A 17966-nucleotide genomic window follows, 5' to 3' on the forward strand; every position below is an offset into this window, starting at 1 on the left:
CCGTGTAGAACTGCCCCTCTAGCCTGCATTTTATAAATTTCGAGGGCGGCACCAAAAGGTTTATAGGTCGACCTACTTGCCATCCTAGAAATACCACCCGTTAACTGGACCAATTTCATGTTAGCCTTGGTCCGGTGTGTGTCCCACGTCATATCCTGATTGATGGTTACGCCCAGGTATTCAAAAATAAAAACCCTCTCTAGTCTTAATAGACTTATAGTAGGGTTGGGGCGTGTTGAGGGAGGGGGGTTGAGAATCATAAATTTGGTTTTTGAAGCATTGATCTCAAGCCCCTGCTCCACACAGAACGCTGAAAACCCATTCAGGACCCTTTGTATTCCCATGGGGGACTTGGACAGCAGCAGGGTGTCATCCGCAAACATAATAGTGGGCACCCTGCTGCCGTTCAACTTGGGAGCGTCAATGTCACCCATCCTGGTCAGGTGGGCAATTACCCTGTTGACAAAGAGGCAGAACGGGGTCGGTGCAAGCACACAACCCTGTCTCACCCCCCTGTCAACGGGGAACCTGCCAGAGAGTGCCCCGTTTCTTCCGCACCGGACACGTGCGAAATGTCCCTGGTGTAGTCTTATCAAAATGGTCAGGATATCAGCCGGAATGCCCAGCTCCGACAGTACAATCCAAAGTCTATCTCTGGGTACTAAATCGAAGGTGGCTCGCAAGTACACGAATACCGTGTACAAGCTACCGCCCTCGATTACCGCAGTCTTTCAAAACAGGAGGTTCAGGCGGAAGATCCGGTCTGTAGTGGAGACCCCTCTTCTGAATCCCGCCTGATAAGGACTAAGAATAGTGAATTCCTCTATCCAATTTTGGAGGCGGTCTAATATCAGCCTGCCAAATAGCTTCTGGGGTACGTCTATGAGGCTAATAGGCCTGTAGTTGGCTGGGAGCAGAGGTGATCCCTTCTTAAATATGGGAACAATCTCTGCGCCCAGTCAAGTACAGGGAACCTCCATACCCCTTAAAACAGCATTAAATATCAGGACCAAGTAGGGAGTCCATACGTCAGGCTCTTGCTTGAATAAATCACCAGGCAGGCCATCCAATCCTGGCGCTTTGCCTGCTGCCAGCCCTGCGATGGCTGCTCGCACTTCCGTCTCTGTAAAGAGATCCCCCTCCACTGTTACGTTAATATTAGGAGTGTCATTGGTAGCATCATCGGGAACCTTATAAAGATACTGGAAATGGTCCTGCCAGGTCTTATCTGAAATATTAGGTTCAATTGCCGAGGCTAGCTCCTTGGACCCCGTGTTAACAATGCGCCAAAATTTACGGGAGTCCCTGATGGCTAATGATGTAGTAAGATTTTCCCATTTTTCGTATTCCCATTCACTTTTGGTAATCAGGCACTTATAAGCCCTTCTTCTTGCCTGGGTTACAGGCCTATCTGCACCATCCTTAATTGATGTCAGAAGATCTGATTTGGCCTCCTGCAAGCCTGATTATGCCAGCTGGGGCGGTCGTGACTCCGCCTCTTTCCTGTGGTGAAAAGGGCTTCAGCCACGAATTCAATGAGATTCTCGTGTGCCATCCATAATTCCTTGTGTGTGTCCTGGGAGGTAGGGAGCTCCATTATTATACAGACCTTTTCAAGAGTCTGTATAAGCCGGGAGTAAAGTTTGCAGACCTTATCAGAGTTGGAGGATAGCTTCTCCCACCTCACTCGCCGTCTGTTGTTTGTCAGCGCCAACCCTGGGGCAACGACATCTAGCACAGCCCCTCTGTCTTCTAGGTCGGGAATGGCGTATTCCTATTCTAGCGCATTGTGGTCACTGTCTTCCCTGATTATTACCTGAAAGTCAGTAATGTGCAACCACAGGGAGAGTTGAACCAGGATATAGTCCAGTCTGGACTCCCTGCCCTCTCTATGGTATGTACATTTGGGTGGAATATCTGAGCCTATACGTTCATTACAAGCTCGCATACCCCACTTCAGAGTTAGGGCAATGGTTTGAAGAGCTAGAGGACTCCAGGCTCTGGGGGAGGAGCTACCGAAGGAGGTACCAGCAACACCGCGTCCTCCTCCTGGGATAGTCCATCCAATAAACCTGGAAGGGGCTCAAAGTGGCAGTTGAGGTCACCTCCCACCAAACGGTGTACCCTGGGGGATATCACTGAGGAAAACCGAGAGTTGATCAATGGTATCTGATGTTTACTGGTCTGGAGTAGACATTTACAATCAGCCTACTCGAGTTCGGCCACTCCAACAAAACCCCAAGGATGTCATTGGAAGCTGAAGGGAGAGGTGTAGCCTTGCAGCCCAGGTCTACAGCCACCCAGGTTGCAAGGCCTCCCGAGGGACGCCCCTTACCTCCCCACTTCGCCGGAATCGAAAATGCCGCGAAGCCTGTGTGAAGGAAGCCTCTCTTGCCCAGGTTTCCTGGAACAGGCATATATCTTTGCCCTCCATAAACGAACTCCAGTCAGGACAGTTCAATTTATTCCCCAGGCCAGCCACGTTCCAGGACAATATCTTGAGTGAGGATGATCTAGAATTCGAGACAGGAGCAGTAAGTGTCACTATATCCACTATACTAGACTGTGATAGAATACTAGAAGGTCGTTCCCGTATTTCAACTCTGGGTTCCTCAAGATTGGTTCGGGGACCCATGATATTTAAATGAGTCACTTTGTTATTATTATTATCCTCTTATTATTATTATCCTCGTTCTTCAATATGCTATCAAAGCTTGCGATATGGGGACTAGTGTTTCCTTCTTTGCGTACCCTATGAGAGTTACCCGTCTCCGACCTCCTACCCAGATTATGTCAGTCCATCATGTCCAGACAACTATATCTATTAAATGTTGGAAAGAAGTCTGGCTGGTGTGGTCTGGGGTTGTGAAAGTCGCCCCTAGCTCTATCAACTCAGCCTCTCCCCCTCCTGGCAATTGTATGCCAGCCCTCCTCCTCGTATGAATTATACGATGGTGGATAAAAAAAAGATAGGGGTAGCGACTGGATGGATGTCTCCTGTTCGGAGTGCGGCCAGCTGCAGATATGGGAAACAGTCCTAGAATCTCTAAAATTAATTATAACGCAATCTCCGTTATTGATTTCTCTGTGTGGCCCAACCATGGGACTCTCCTAACCATAAGAACCCCGCTAGTAATTCCATGAGGTAAAGGTCTGTTCATAGAAAGCCAATTGGTGACCTTATTTTTCAGAGGTAAGACGGATTCTTTGTAATCGGGCTTCAGCTCTGGTACACCAGCCAAAATGACTGTGTACGGGCTTGCTTCTGGCGGAAGATTCATTGGCCTAGGTTTTTTAATGATGGCATGTACATCTTGGATGACAGCAACTTCCTTTTGTGGGCGGCTAGATCCTAAGTTACGATCAATCACCTGAGGAGTGACAGAGGTTGTGTTTGTAAAGTAGAATCAGTCACCAAAGAAGTAGCTATATGTCCTGCGGGAGGGTGTGTTTGCAATGACTTAGAAGCTAGCCCAGCGTCCTTATGTGGGGGCTTGGGTATGGCCTTCTTACTCCTAAGCTCAGTCCCACCTTTCGCTGTGTTATTATTTATCTTAAAAGTGTCAGTAAGCTGAACGTTAGTTGTTTCTATCGTTGCTAGCCTGGGTTCAATCTTTGATCAGCGTGTGTCTAAGGGACTTAATAGTGTCTTAAAAAGTGCTTCGATCCTGGGTAAGGTGAGATCATAGGCATCTATGTTTACAGGGGGAGGTGAGATTGCCAAACTTGGTGCCTGCGATGGCAGTGAGACAGTGGGAGGAGGTATGGTTTTATCTGATAAAGTGGGTCCCTTTTTGCCTGGTCCTTGTCTGCTACCCTCCACTATACCATTATGCTTGGGGATTTTCGCTTTTCGCCCTCCAGTGTTTTGTGCCCTTCTTTTCCTTTTTGGTATGGCACCTTCCCTTTCCCTCTGCGTGAGGCAGCCTGCACTATCAGTGATATCATCCATATTAGCCATAGTGTCAATGGGAGAGGGGAGGGTCTGTTGCGCTTGGATCTGGGGTAGGGGTAAAAGGCTAAGCTCGTCAAGAACACTTATATCATTATCAATGTTGTACAGGGTAGAATTAGTTAAGTTAGATAAAGCTAACATCCCACCAACCGCATTTTCCCCATTCTCAGAAATGATACAATCCAGTCTATTTTCCGGAGTCTTTGCATGCTCTATGGGCCCTATAGAAGATCTTCGGACCCATTCTATTTCTTGGGATATGCGCCTTTCCAGTATTGTTATCTCGTCGATCAAGAGAGACCCAGCTTTGGAAAAATAATTATCCAAAGTACCTTTTGTTGCTCCAGCAGTCAGCGTGCTCTTGCTCCTGGTTTCTCTGTCGTCATGGTTCGTTTTTTGAAGCACGGTGGTGAAATTCAGAGTTCGTAACAGGAGCAAGGGGGGTGGCCCAGTCCCGGTCTCGGCCGTTCTCGAACGGCCTCAAACGGCCTGCCCTTTGCCCGGGCTTAGCCCTGGGCTGAGTCCCGCGTGCGTCCCACGAGTGCGTTGTGGGGCTTGGTTATATGGGGAGGCTGGGGGCGGGAAGAGGCACCAGGTGCGCTGTGTTGGTAGGGCGCAATGCACCCTGGGTCTCGCAGCCCCGGCCCTTACAGCGGGTGTACAATATCCCCCACTCAGCAATTCCTCCCGGTGCAAGTTGAAGGTCCGCAAAAGTCCGTTCCGAGGGGAGGCAAAGAAACCCAAAGTGCTCAGTTCAAATTCAGCGGCTGCTCTTTCACATAGCTTTCTGACGCTTCTGGCCTCCCTTCCACTTCCCTCCAGACAACATATTCACCTTGACTGTCACTGACGTCGTTGACCAGACCTATATATATTGAGTTCATTACTAAGGAGCCGAGAGGCCTCATGCACGTAACGCTCGCTGGCTTGAAGTAAAACGTAGTCCGCAGCAAAAGGGAGCCCTACAGCTCTGGGCACAGCTGCCATCGTGGGACCGCAATAATGAAGAACTCAGTAAAAAGTAATCCTGTCCCAAAGACCAGCACTGTGCATTTATTTGTTTTGATGAATATTCTTCTCCCTTTGCCCAAATAACTCTATCCAATGACATTCTTTTCGCAATTGAAGTATATTCTTGGTCTTAATGAGTGGCACTGGCTTAAACTGGTAAATTTTGGCCACGTCTGCCACCAGCAAGAACGTTAACACATTTTGGTTCTGAATTGGGAGAAAGAAAATTGGTGACAGCTATTGTCAAAATAGTTGTCAGATTAAACTGCGGTCTTTGGGTTACAAGAAAGGCTTGTTACAAGAATAAGTTATGAAAAAAATAAACTTGCAGGAAAAAAAGGTATTGAGAGCCGTCTTTAACTCCCTATAAAGTGTCACAGATTAGGTAGTCAATTGCTCTCATAAATGCCCTGAAAATCTGAAACAGCCACAAGTAAGCAAACAAAAACATGCCAGCGATGGACCTCGTGTTTCTCTAGTTTGTTTTCGTGCACGTATGTTACTGTCATATAGTGAATACTTTCAACGGAATCGTCCTTCAGGTGTTTATAACGGCCTCGAATGAGAGCTCTGGAGTGGACGTTGAAGCACTACAACTTTCTCACTGCCTGTGAGTGGGTCAGAAAGGTGTTAAGAAAATATGCTTATCTAATCCTCGGGCTCTCTGCAGAGAGCACAGGGTCACGTATTCCAGTTGGAAATGTGTTTGTGCAAATGTGTGTGAAGGAGGAATACAGCTGCCAAAATACTCTCGCAATCGTGCGCAATCGTGCGCACACATGCGCACACATGCGCACACATGCGCACACACACACACACACACACACACACACACACACACACACACACACACACACACACACACACACACACACACACACACACACACACACACACACACACACACACACACACACACACACACACACACACACACACACACACACACACACACACACACACACACACACACACACACACACACACACACACACACACACACACACACACACACACACACACACACACACACACACACACACTCACCCTCAAACACCCTCAAACACCCTCAAACACCCTCAAACACCCTCAAACACCCTCAAACACCCTCAAACACCCTCAAACACCCTCAAACACACACACACACACCCCCTCACTCACCCTCACCCTCAAACACCCTCACACACCCTTCACCACCCCTCGCCCCCACACCCTTACTCACACACCCTCACTCACCCTCACACCCCTCACCCTTGCACCCCCTCAGCCACCCTCACACCCCCTCACCCTCCCTCACACACCCTCACCGGCATAGCATAACAAAACATAGAATAGCATAACAAAACACGGCATAGAATAGCAAAACAAAACATAGCATAACAAAACACAACAAAGCATAGCATAACAAACCATAGCATAACTTAACAAAGCATAGCAAAACAAAGCATGCCATAGTATAACAAAACATAGCATAACAAAACACAACAAAACCTAGCAGAACAAAACATAGCATAACATAATGTAAAAAGGTAGGAAGCAACCAATAAACAAAGATCCTTAAGTGTTGCCCGGCGTTGTCGCCTCTTTCACCCACAAAATATTAATCAATGAAGAGGCAGGCGCTGGAGACTGGAAGGCTGGAAACAAGGGTTTATTCTCTCCGGAGGAGAACACATCAGTTCGGACAGCAAGTATCGTCACGAGGTGCTCTAACTGCATCTCTGAGGCCTGGCCTCTTATACACAGGTTTATTACTTTATTGCAAAAAATACATCTCTGTCAACCCTTTGATGTACGGAAAGACATCCTCGGAATCCCCGCTTCAGGCCCGTTCCCACACACATTTACAGTTGAAGTCCCCACCCAGGTCACAACAGATGATGATTATCGCGCAGCTGGACATTCCGCCGATTCATGGAATGTGTGAGGTTGATCGGATCTCATGGGGTGGGGGCTTTGATCAGCTCAAGGATCCTTTGACGGGGGGGGGGGTGTTTCCTACTGTACAGGAGGAAGGGGGCCATGACAGTATCCGCAGGGCCAGGTGGCGGCTTGGGAACGAGTGAGACAAACGGGCACAAAGGAAAGAGGGGTGTTATCAAGGGATCCGGGACCATGAAAGGGATGGAGGGAAGTGTCGCGCTGGGAACAGGATGGTGTTCCGAGGCAGAGCTGCGTGAATGAGGGGTTTATGACCCAAGGCATGTGAGAGCGGGGGGGGCTGTCAGCGTGCGGGGGATGTGCTTGTGAGGGCGAAGAGCCGTGCTAGGGGTCAGCGGCGTGCAGAGTGTGGTTCTGACCAAGGCACCTAAAATGGCGGGTGTGCACGACAAAAAGTGTGGCATCGGGGGAAAAGGCAAGATGGCGCAGATAATGTTTACCAAACCGTATTAATTTTCCACAATAACAAAACATAGCATAACAAAACACAACAAAACATAGCATAACACAACATAGCATAGCATAACATAGCATAGCATAACAAAGCATAGCATAACAAAACAAAGCATAACAAAACATAGCATAGCAAAACACAACAAAACATAGCATAGCAAAACACAACACAACAAAACATAGCATAGCATAACAAAACAACAAAGCATAGCATAACAAAACACAACACAGCAAAACATAGCATAGCATAACAAAACAGCATAGGATAGCAAAACATAGCATAACAAAACACAACACGTAGCATAACAAAACATAGCAAAACATAGCATAGCTTAACAAAACAAAACCTAGCATAGCAAAACAAAACATATAAAAGCATAGCAAAACAAAACATATAAAAGCATAGCAAAACAAACATATAAAAGCATAGCAAAACAAAACATATAAAAGCATAGCAAAACAAAACATATAGCATAGCATACCAAACACAACAAAACCTAGCATAACATAACGTAGCATAGCATAGCAAAACATAGCATAACAAAACATAGCATAGCATAACAAAACACAGCATAGGATAACAAATCAAAGCATAGGATATCAAAACATAGCAAAACTTAGCATAGCATACAGCATCACTCAGCACCACCACAGCAGCACTCAGGGGCACCACAACATCACTATGCGCCACCACATTATCACTGAACGCCACAGCATCACTCATTCGCCATCACATCACTCGGCTCCCCACAGCATCAATCTGTGCAACCATTCAAACACAACTGGTTCAAATATGTTCTCTCAATGTTTTAAGCTTTATTACAAATGTAACAAAAATATGTTAATATTTCACTTCTGTTCTTGGATTTTCGTCACAATAAAATACACTGAACATAATCTTCACAAGTTATTTACAAAACTTTAAGCTATTGACATTATAAATTACAATAACTTTTATTCAAGTATTAATTATTTTAAAAAATTAGAAGCCGTTGTTATTTGTAATATCAATACATGCAAGTCACGTAAATACAACACATTGCATTACAAATGCTATAGGTGTCACATTTGCAAAAGTTATAACTATTGGCATTGTAAATGACAAAGCTATTAATTTCGCTATTTTCAAAAACAAAACATAAATTAAAAATTTGTCATTTACAATACCAATAGCTCAAACTTTCCTAATGCGAGACCTATTGCATTGCAAATGCTTGTTCCTTGATACTGCTTAATAGTCTGAATCAAGCATGTGAATCTATGAAAGATATAAAAATCTTCTAGAAAAAACAAATTACTTACCTGTACACTGTGGTTCTCCAGAATTGATTATATTTCATAGATTCACATGCAACCCTCCTACCTCCACATTGGGGCCGACCACTCAGGATGTCTCGGACATTCTTTCCCTTAAACACTTTTGCTTGTGATCTGAGGTATAATGGCCCTGCAGGGAAATAGTGCTTCAGGGGCTGGGCTCGGATTGGTTGATGGTTGGTCCTAACAAAACAATGTGAATTGGTTGCCAATGTCACTTGATTTCTCTATGGCTTTCAATGCTTATATATAGCACTACTTGTTATTATTACCTTGGAACTCCCACCATGACCACGGGAAAGATTCAAGTATGTGAATTTATGAAATATGGAAATACTGGATAACCACTGTGTACAGGTAAGTAACTTGTTTTATATGGTTTTCATCTGCTTTCTAGTACTTTTGCTTACTTATTGTGAATGCACCATCATACATGCATATACAATTTGAAAAGTATAACGGGGAAGATGAGCTACTCATCAGGCACAAGGCAGCTTGAAACTTCTGCTCCTCTGTAGTAACTGGAAAGGAGATGTAGGCTAGGAGGGCTGAGCTGCCACTGTGGCCTATTTCATTCTCCCTTTCTAGGGTCCGGCTCCATTGTATCTCCGTAGAACCAGCTAGAGGAAATGCTGTCTCTGCTGTCACTCAGTAGCTGGTAGCTTATTTATGGTAGTGGTATAGAGAGAATAGAACAGTAGAACAAGACAGAAAAAGGAGGGAGAGAAAATAAAGTAGAAAGGCAAGAATAAGATGAGAGACCAAGACCTGGAAACAAAAAAACGTTGACTAAGAGGAGGATATTCTAAAGGGTAGAGCACAGTGGTGTCTGTCTTTCTTCAGTTATTATCAAGGCGGCACTTGGTTTAGCCCCAGACAAGCATCAATGTGTTGGTCACGGTGTCAATTAATAGATTAGATAACCCCTTAGGACTGTATGGCAGTGGTAAAATGTCTGACCCGTTTTTCAGATGTCCACAGGAAAGTGAAAAATGGACAGGCAGGTCCAAAGTAACACATGTAGAAACCATCAAAAAGTCAAGAACGAGGATGAATCTCGAACAACGTAAACTGGGTAAATCCAAGCCAAAGGAAATGCAGAGAATGAGAATGAGATAAAAGAAAGAAAAATGATGAGAAGAGAGCAACTCCTTTCATTAACTTCTCAGAAATTATCTGTGTTAATAAACCCTAATGTGCTGTCTGTTTCATGCACAGATCACATTGAAACGTAAGGGCTTTTAGTTAAGTCCTGATGTAATAACATGCCTCAGTTGCAAGGATCACATGCACACAACTGAAATGGGAAATATTTACATAAATGAAACCATAGCAGACCAACAGATGAACAGGGCTGGATGAAACTCCCTAGCATTAAGTATATTCTAAATATAATTGTAGCAAAAATCAAAAGGTCTTGGCTAAAACCAATTTAATAAATGTACATAAAATGCATTGATTGCGAAATCTGAGGTGTTTACGTCTACCCATATTAATATAATGTACAGCTGAAGGATGTAAAACAAAACATCCGCTAGTGCCTCTGAGTCACAAACTCCATTTCAACATTAGGTAATGCCAAAAAGGCGTTTGGGCACAACCTCAAAAGACATTTGCCCCTTGCATGTTTAATGTATATGGGACCATATCCACCTCATTCGGAAACACAAGTACTTAAAAGTAAAATGGGTGCCCACACACTTTTAGGGCTGCCTACTCCTTGGGAGATGGAACACTGAGTAAGCGGGTTGGGCTTGAATGAGCCCAAGAATGAAACCATGTCCTTTGGTCCACGTGCTTGGAAAATTAGATGAAGTAGGTTACTATGATTCAGTATGCCTTACTCCTGGAACTTCAGGAGAACTTTATGCCTATGTCGTGCGCAAAACAGTTACTAAAGAAAGTGTTTTCTGAAACGGTCCCTTGTAGCTGGATTTTGATGAGACTTTTAGAGCTCAACTTACCCAAGATAAACTCTAGTTTTTAAAAACATGTTCTATATCTGTCACCAAGAAAGGTTACAGATTTGGTGCATTCAGCTACGACTACTGGCTCCACTGTGAATCCCAGAATAGATGGCACGAATGAACAGTATAAGCATGGCTAAAACATATCTTTAACATTGCAATTGGGACAAAATGCTGTGGCCCTTCTGACAGGAGGCTTTGGTGGGAAGGAATCAAGATACCAAAGCTGGGACAGGCTCCCACTGGCTCCCACGAACCAAATTCAAGTGCATGTGCCTCATTTTTAAACCACACAAAGGCCTACTGCGGAGTATTTACAAACTGCCTCCGAAAAGCTCAAAACGCTCAATTTTGTATTGGGTGAGAGACCTTTAGGACCAAACTCAGGGTGTACATTTATCCATCATATATAGCCATAAGGTGAGCAGCCTGTTACACTTTGCTTGCCCTTCGGTACCCCTCGAAACTCCTTTTTCGCAGGATTGCTCGCTGAGGGAACATAAAAAGGCAGGGATGTAAGAGTTGTTTGTAGATTCTCATCTGATCCTCTCCATGCAGCTTCAGCAACTAATAAGAAGCTGATAAGGGGCAAATGCTGGAAAAGGGTCAACCCAATTAAGTCCCTATAGGCTGCAGGATGGCTTAGTGAGTTAATCGTGCTCGCTGCTAAAACATGAAATATCTGTGGGTCACGATTTTAAACTCTGACTGAGCCTACTCCGACTTCCATTCCTTCCTAAGTTACTAACCTTAGGGCCATTAAAACTGGAAAAGAGTATTGCCTTTTATTTAATGTGCTTAGGATCAGCAAGTGCAGTATTAGGCAGGCTTATGCCTCACCTGCATTTGAAATGGACATACAAGTTGCACCCAATGTCTACCGGCAGGTCGTTAACGAGTTATCCTAATAGCCGGTTTGGGTACTACTCACTGCTTCAGACTCAAAATAAACCATCTCGGGTGCAACAATTCTGGCTGGTTTGTTTCACTTCCATTAAAGGACAGCTTTCGCCAAAGGCCTTCGGTTCCAAAGTACACACAGGGGTGTGTACAAACTGCAGCTACAGCATGACTTGCATTCCGATAGCATTGTCAGGTCCCTACAGCCTTTTGTGAGGGCGCAATCAGCTGTTTAAACGTGGCTGCACCGTTGAAGGTGGGCACAGCGGAGTGGCGAGGTACACGGTTCCGGCGAGTAGTAAAAATAAGTGCACAACGTGCAAATGTAACACCTTGTTCTTCACCCTGCTTGTGATTCAACGTATCTGATAGAGACTACTAGCCGCAGATTCCTTAACGTAGAAGTATCCCCAGGCGTGAGACTGAATCTGGCAACTTTTTGCCACAGCATCCTTGCGCACCAGGGGGACGGTCGGGTGCCTCGTTGGAGGTTGAATCGCTTCTGGCGCTGCCGCATGGGTCACCGGACCACCTCTGTTACATCCTGGGCCGAGGCTGGCGGAGGCTTCGTGTCACTCCCCCGGCCCCTCTCTTTCCTCCATGGAGGCGGCTGCCTCGGTGGAGGTTGAGTCGGCGTTGTTCCGGCGCCGCCCCTCGGCCACCTCTGCTCCATCTCCACTCAGGTTCCCGGCACGGTGTGATTTGGAGGAGCCCTATCCGGCGTCTCCCTCGGTGCCGGATTGTGTTGATGTCCTGCCTCAGGCGGCGGATTCTACGGCTCCACACAGAGGTCATGCAGTGGATTCTTCTTCGGATGCCCCCTCTTCTATGGAGGTTGGGTGCCTACTGGTGTCATCCTCCCCGGAGACGGGCCACCGTATGGTGTCTTTTTTGCCATCGTCGTTGAAGGGCGGCTCCCTGCCTTTTCCAAGGCAGAGGTGTTTGCCGGAGGAGCGGCAGGTTCCCCATTCATCGGCACCTTCTGACTTCCAGGTCTGGCCTTTGCCCGCCCCGATTGGCTTCCGGGACGGCCGCCTTAGTTTGCAGCTGTCGCCCACAGAGGAGCTGTTTTCTCCACCGCGGGACCCTACGAAGGCGGATACGGCCTTCGCTCAAGAAGTGTCCACGGCTGTGGGTATCCTGCGCATGGGTGACCTGGTTGCTCATTTTCCGGCGGACCATCGCTTGGAGGTTCTCCACCAAGGCTCTGGTGGGAGGGAGCTGTTGCTTCCCTTTGAAGGTTCGCTCCTTTCCTCCCACATGGGGGCTTGGAGGCGACCTGCCTCAGAGGACCCGGCGCCCCTAAACCTTATGCACCGGCACCTCCCAGCACCGCGTGACCCGGCGTGTCTTTCCCTCCACCCCTCTGCCTCAAGTCTACTTTTGCGGACTGCTTTTACTTCCTTGCCGCCACTGTTGACTCCGCCATCCCGGGAGCCCGCTGGCTGGACTCTTGGAGACGCAACATGTTCACCTCTACCCGCGCTGCCCTGCGAGCCATGAACTTCTTATGCGTGTTGCCCAGGGCCTACTCTTGTTTGAGGGGCTCTGCTGAGTCCTTGGGATCCGCAGCTTCCCAGGAGTCTGTTCAGGTGGACTTGCGGCATCATGCGTTGGATTGCCGGGAGCAAGCAGCGTTTATTCTCTGCTTTGGTCATCTCGGAGGTGCTGGGCCGGGCCATTGCTTCCTCAGTCGCCCTCTGTCGCCGAGCTTGGCTTTGGGACGGCGTGTTCCCTGAAAATGTGTGGGAGCGACTGATTGATCTTCCGTTCGATGGTAACCTGTTATTCCATGCCCCGTCTGACTTAGCCATCCAACGGTTCCTGGCAGGGCTCCGTCCTCCTCCTCCTCCGCCTTATCCTTCTCCTCCTTCCCGATCCTCAGTAGCTGCTGAGTTAGGCTGGTTCTGGATCTTCTTTTGGGCCGGTTGCCCTTGCCGTGGAGTGTGTTTTATAGCCATTCGAGTTCCCCTTGCTGGGACTATGGCGTTGTTAGCTGCTAGACGGCCCTTTTGTTGCCTGTGTGTGTTTTTGCTGGAATTGTCTGCACAGACTTGGCCCTGAGATTAGGCCTTTTGTTTTCTCTTGGGCTGCTTGCAAGCCTTCTGCGGGGTATTTTTCTTTCCCCTTGGCTCTTTTGTTTTTCCTGTGCTGCAGAACTTTCTTCCTAAGAGGGTTCCCAGTTCTTGAGACTTAACTTACCCTATGTGGGGTAATGGTAGCTGTTATATAGCTTACGTTCTGCTATGGTGTTCTGGTCGCCTTTGGGCCTCTGTTCTCCATGGCGTTTATGTATGTTGCAGATGCTTTTTTGGGTCATGTGCAGACCACTCGTGGTGTGTCTGGGCAATTCCTTGCCTTCATTCTCCTGTTCTGGAGCCTGGGCTGGTTCTGTGTTTCTGCTTTGTCAGGTGTGGCCTGCCCGGTCTCACGGGGCTTCTTACTACTGGTGCCGCTCGGTCTGGTTTGTTGCCTTATGTCTATGGTGGGCTTGCCTTCTTTTCACTCGTTTCCTTGGGCCCTCTAGGCTTTTCTTCTTCCTTGCTTGGCATTGGGTGGAAGCTCTGTTGCCTTGTAGGAGCGTGGGGTGCTTTGGCCTCCCTGGCCTGGCCCTTGGTTCCTCTGTTTAGAGTGAACGGGCTTCTTCTTCTTCTTCTTCGTCTTCTTTCTTTTCACCACACCTCTCTTTGGGTCTGTGGTGTTCTGCTTGTGGGTTCCCCCCTTGCCTCGGAGGACGGGGCTCTTCGCCCTGTCCCTTGGACTAGTCCCTTGTGGGACACTCTGCTATGTCCATGTTGGTGGGGTCCTTCGCAGACCCTCCTTCCCCGTAGGTATGTAGGGTATCTATTCTACGTTAAGGAATCTGCGGCTAGTAATCTCTATCAGATGTACGAGTTACCTTCGGTAACGATGTATCTGGTAGAGACGATTCTAGCCGCAGAATCCTTCACGGCCCTCCCGTCCTCCCCGTTCTGCGAGGACGTTTGGCTTGGTCTTCTGCACTTGCCTCCCAGGGGGTGGCTATTTCCTTTGTGGATGTATTCTTTGCCCTTTTAGCAGGTTGATTGCCTTGTTCCTTTCCTCCTCTTTGACACTTGGAGGATGGGCCTTAGGGTATTCCTATGCCCCCCCTGCCCTGGTTGCTCCGGGATTAGGGCTTGCCTTCCCCTCGTTCCGTTTAAGGCCCTGGCCCTGACCCCTTGAGTTTGGGTTACCTGGCTGTGCCTTGCCCTTTTTTTCCTTGGGGGATTGTTGTACCCTGGGTTAGGGTTGCCTTGGGGGGTTGTCGTTCCCTGTTTGTCTTGGGACTGGTTCCCCTTCGCTGTTCTTGGTTGGGTTACCATCCTTCTACAGGTTGTTATGACATTTAGCCTGCGTTCCCTATTCAGGAGGGGGGGACTGTTTATAGGTTGGCGGTTCAGGGTTCTGTTTTTTCTTTATTCTTGTTCTTTCCCTGCCTTTGGGTACGGCAGTATCTGAAAGACACGTTAGTGATAGATTCCTTACCTTAGAATATCCCCAGGCGTCAGACTGGATCCGGAAATTTTTGCGTAGCAGTACCCTCGCGCGTCGGTAGGCGTCGTCTGCGGCTCCGCGTCCGTCGTCGGCGTCGTGGGCGCTGTGATGATGTCGTCTGAGTACTTAGACGCCAGTCTCACGCCTGGGGATAATTCTACGTTCAGGAATCTGCGGCTAGAATCAGCTCTACCAGATACATGTTACCGAAGGTAAGTAACTCATAATTCTGTCCAAAAACAGGCTCCTGCACACAGGAAGATCACAGAAAACACAGTGTGAGAATTCAAACACACACCAAGCTCATATGAGCACGAGCTGTAATTTCAACGTGGAAGATTCACTTTAACCAAAAATAGGCATCAACACACAACATTTTGTAGAGAAGGCACAGTACCCATTGGAGGAAATAAATAGAAGTTCCCGCCTTAAACATGGCCTCCATTAATTGCGAACAGAGTACAGAAAACAAACAGCGAAGCGGAAATCTGCATTGCATCTGGTACGAAAGAAACAAAAAAATTTACCGAAAGAACAATCCACAAACAAAGTAACGCACCATAAATCGCGGATCACTCCGAACAACAGCCCGGGCTGCAATCACCGGTGGAATGTTCAGAAAGCTGAGTGTCCCGAATGCAACAGTATGTCAAGGAATCCCACTAATGGCGTCGTAGTATTTGAATATTTCAAAAGGTGGTCATGAAGCTTCAGCTACACAGACTTCTAACAGCGTATGCTACATTAGGAATAAAGACTATCTTCAATCTCTGTGCTGTAACACATATCTTCTCTCTCAGGAACATACTCCTACGGTGCTAGGAGTGAGTGCTCATCAAAGTCCTAAAAATCTATTAAAAAAAGTATTCCCAGGAACAGTTGCTTTAATTGGGCCCGTGGATGATTAGTAGTAATTGGTCCCTGCTCTTGAGAGGACTAAACACACAGAGGCATGACGTATGCATGCCATGGACGAATGGAGATAAAGAATTGAAGAGTGACAACGGTGCCAGCAAATAAAAAAGCCTATGGGTGGGCCGAAGTAGATACGGCATGTCTCTTCTCGAGACAGCGCATGCGTGGCATCTAGAGCCGAGACCTAAAAATGATTGAGTTGTGGCCCGAGCAATCGTAAGTGGCTGAGAATAATAAAAGCATTCCATCCATCACCTTGTTTTTTGATGCCTGTAGTGGAAGTACAGGCAGGGAGAGAAGGTGAAGGGCAAATTGTGCAAGTAAATGTATGACGATGCAAAGTACAATACGAAAACAGCAGAAACTATGTATTTTGGCATAGTGCCAACCTGTATTCAGCCACATCAAAGCACTTGGTGGCACTAATGTTGCAGCATAGAAAAGTTGAAGTGAAATTCCGAACTTACCAACGAACAGCAGTAGCAGGCCGAGCCTCATACATCTGCGGGTTGGGGTGTAGATGGGCGATGATTCGGTCCTACTGATTTGTACTAAGGCTAATACTCTGGTTCAGTCCTGCCCAGGAGCAGATCTGTCAATTGTGCAACAAGTGCAGTGGCACAGTGACCTATCGTACTCTGTACCTAGTGAGCCCCAATTTTGATTTTCTTTAACCGTTCAACTGAAGAACATGGCCCTTTTGCTTGCTTGCATTATATCACATGGCTTTCTTGCCACGTCTTGTCTCAGAACTTGCCCAAATTTGTTGACAGCGCAGAGATATCGGGTTTATCATCGCATCCAGCAGTTGCTCAATCTAATGATTTGGCTCCTGGCGTCTTAGAATGTGGCTAAACTTACCTTCTGAGTGTGCAATGAGTCTCGAGCACATCAGCTCACAACACTGTCTTGCTATGCAGCCAAGTGGAAATGCTTTTTTCACCACTGCGAGAGCCTCCAATTCAATTAGTACTAACTCATCACACATAATGTGTGACCCTTTATTCCCTGAAGTCACCTGGTCTTCCCTCCCTTTCTTATTATTTCAGCACACTGGTTTGCAGTGGCTGGCCGTTTACAAAATAGTCCATTTGCTTCTCTGTCTGTCTATTTATCTAGTTATATTTTTCTCATTGTATTACTGTTTATCCAAATTGGGGGGCGAAGGGTGGTCTTGTGGGAGTCAGTGAACAAAATGAAGTTGCCGTTAGTACCTCTCTGCGTCTATTTAAATAATTAATGTACATTGACACTAAAGTCGCCTTATGCAGTAAAACAACACACTCTAGTGAAAACATAATTAATGTGAACATCTAAATGTTTTAAGCTTTAGTAAGTCTCCCTGCAGTTGGCACACACAACTGTTGTTCTTGAGGTTACAATTAACAGCAGAGAGAGACTCTGGAAAGAAGATTCATGTTCTTTACAGTTTAAAAAAATAAATGCAGTCAAGGAAGCTTTGTTTTTGTCCTTATGATATGTGTAAATGAGTGAAACCAGTGAGCTTTAGTGGTCATGTCTTGTAAGATGGCTGCTGCAGAATGGATCTGTTGTACTGAGGAACACCTAGAAATGAATGCTATATAAGTCTCTGTTTGTTTATGTAGTTATGTCGAATTTGAACTCCACCCCGACTGACTGGGAAGTCACTGAGCTGAACAGTAAGCTGAAGGTGCGTGGCCTGGAGCAAGAGATGGAGCTACTGCGGGATGAGTGTCTGCGCCTCAGATCGCAAGCGTGGAGCGACAAGCAGCAGGTAACTGAAGTGCAGGTGTGAGTGGCCATGCCCCTCAGACTGGAAGCTTTCCAACTCTGGTCAACTTTCATGGGGCCTGGTGTCCTTGCTGACTGTTTTTTTTTCTCTTGAAAAGGTAGAATTTCATTTATGTATATTGTTGGTCTTCAATCTATTTTACTGTGACCGATAACGAGTCAGGCATATTATCAGGGGTGGCAGAGCATGCATATAATGAGTAACCACTAGACTGTTC

General features: G+C 46.7%; 1 protein-coding gene across 4 annotated transcripts in view; it reads left to right on the forward strand.

Moving 5' to 3' along the window:
* AZI2 (5-azacytidine induced 2) overlaps nucleotides 1-17966 on the forward strand; it is a 171953-nt gene that overhangs the window by 77323 nt on the left and 76664 nt on the right. For all 4 annotated transcript variants that reach the window (XM_086942121.1, XM_086942120.1, XM_086942123.1 and 1 more), the window contains one exon: nucleotides 17583-17731. In XM_086942121.1, coding sequence (XP_086798247.1) covers nucleotides 17583-17731 — 149 coding nt within the window. The remainder of the gene's footprint in view (nucleotides 1-17582; nucleotides 17732-17966) is intronic.

Source organism: Lissotriton vulgaris, chromosome 10, assembly GCF_964263255.1.
Source record: "Lissotriton vulgaris chromosome 10, aLisVul1.2, whole genome shotgun sequence".
NCBI lineage: Eukaryota > Metazoa > Chordata > Amphibia > Caudata > Salamandridae > Lissotriton > Lissotriton vulgaris.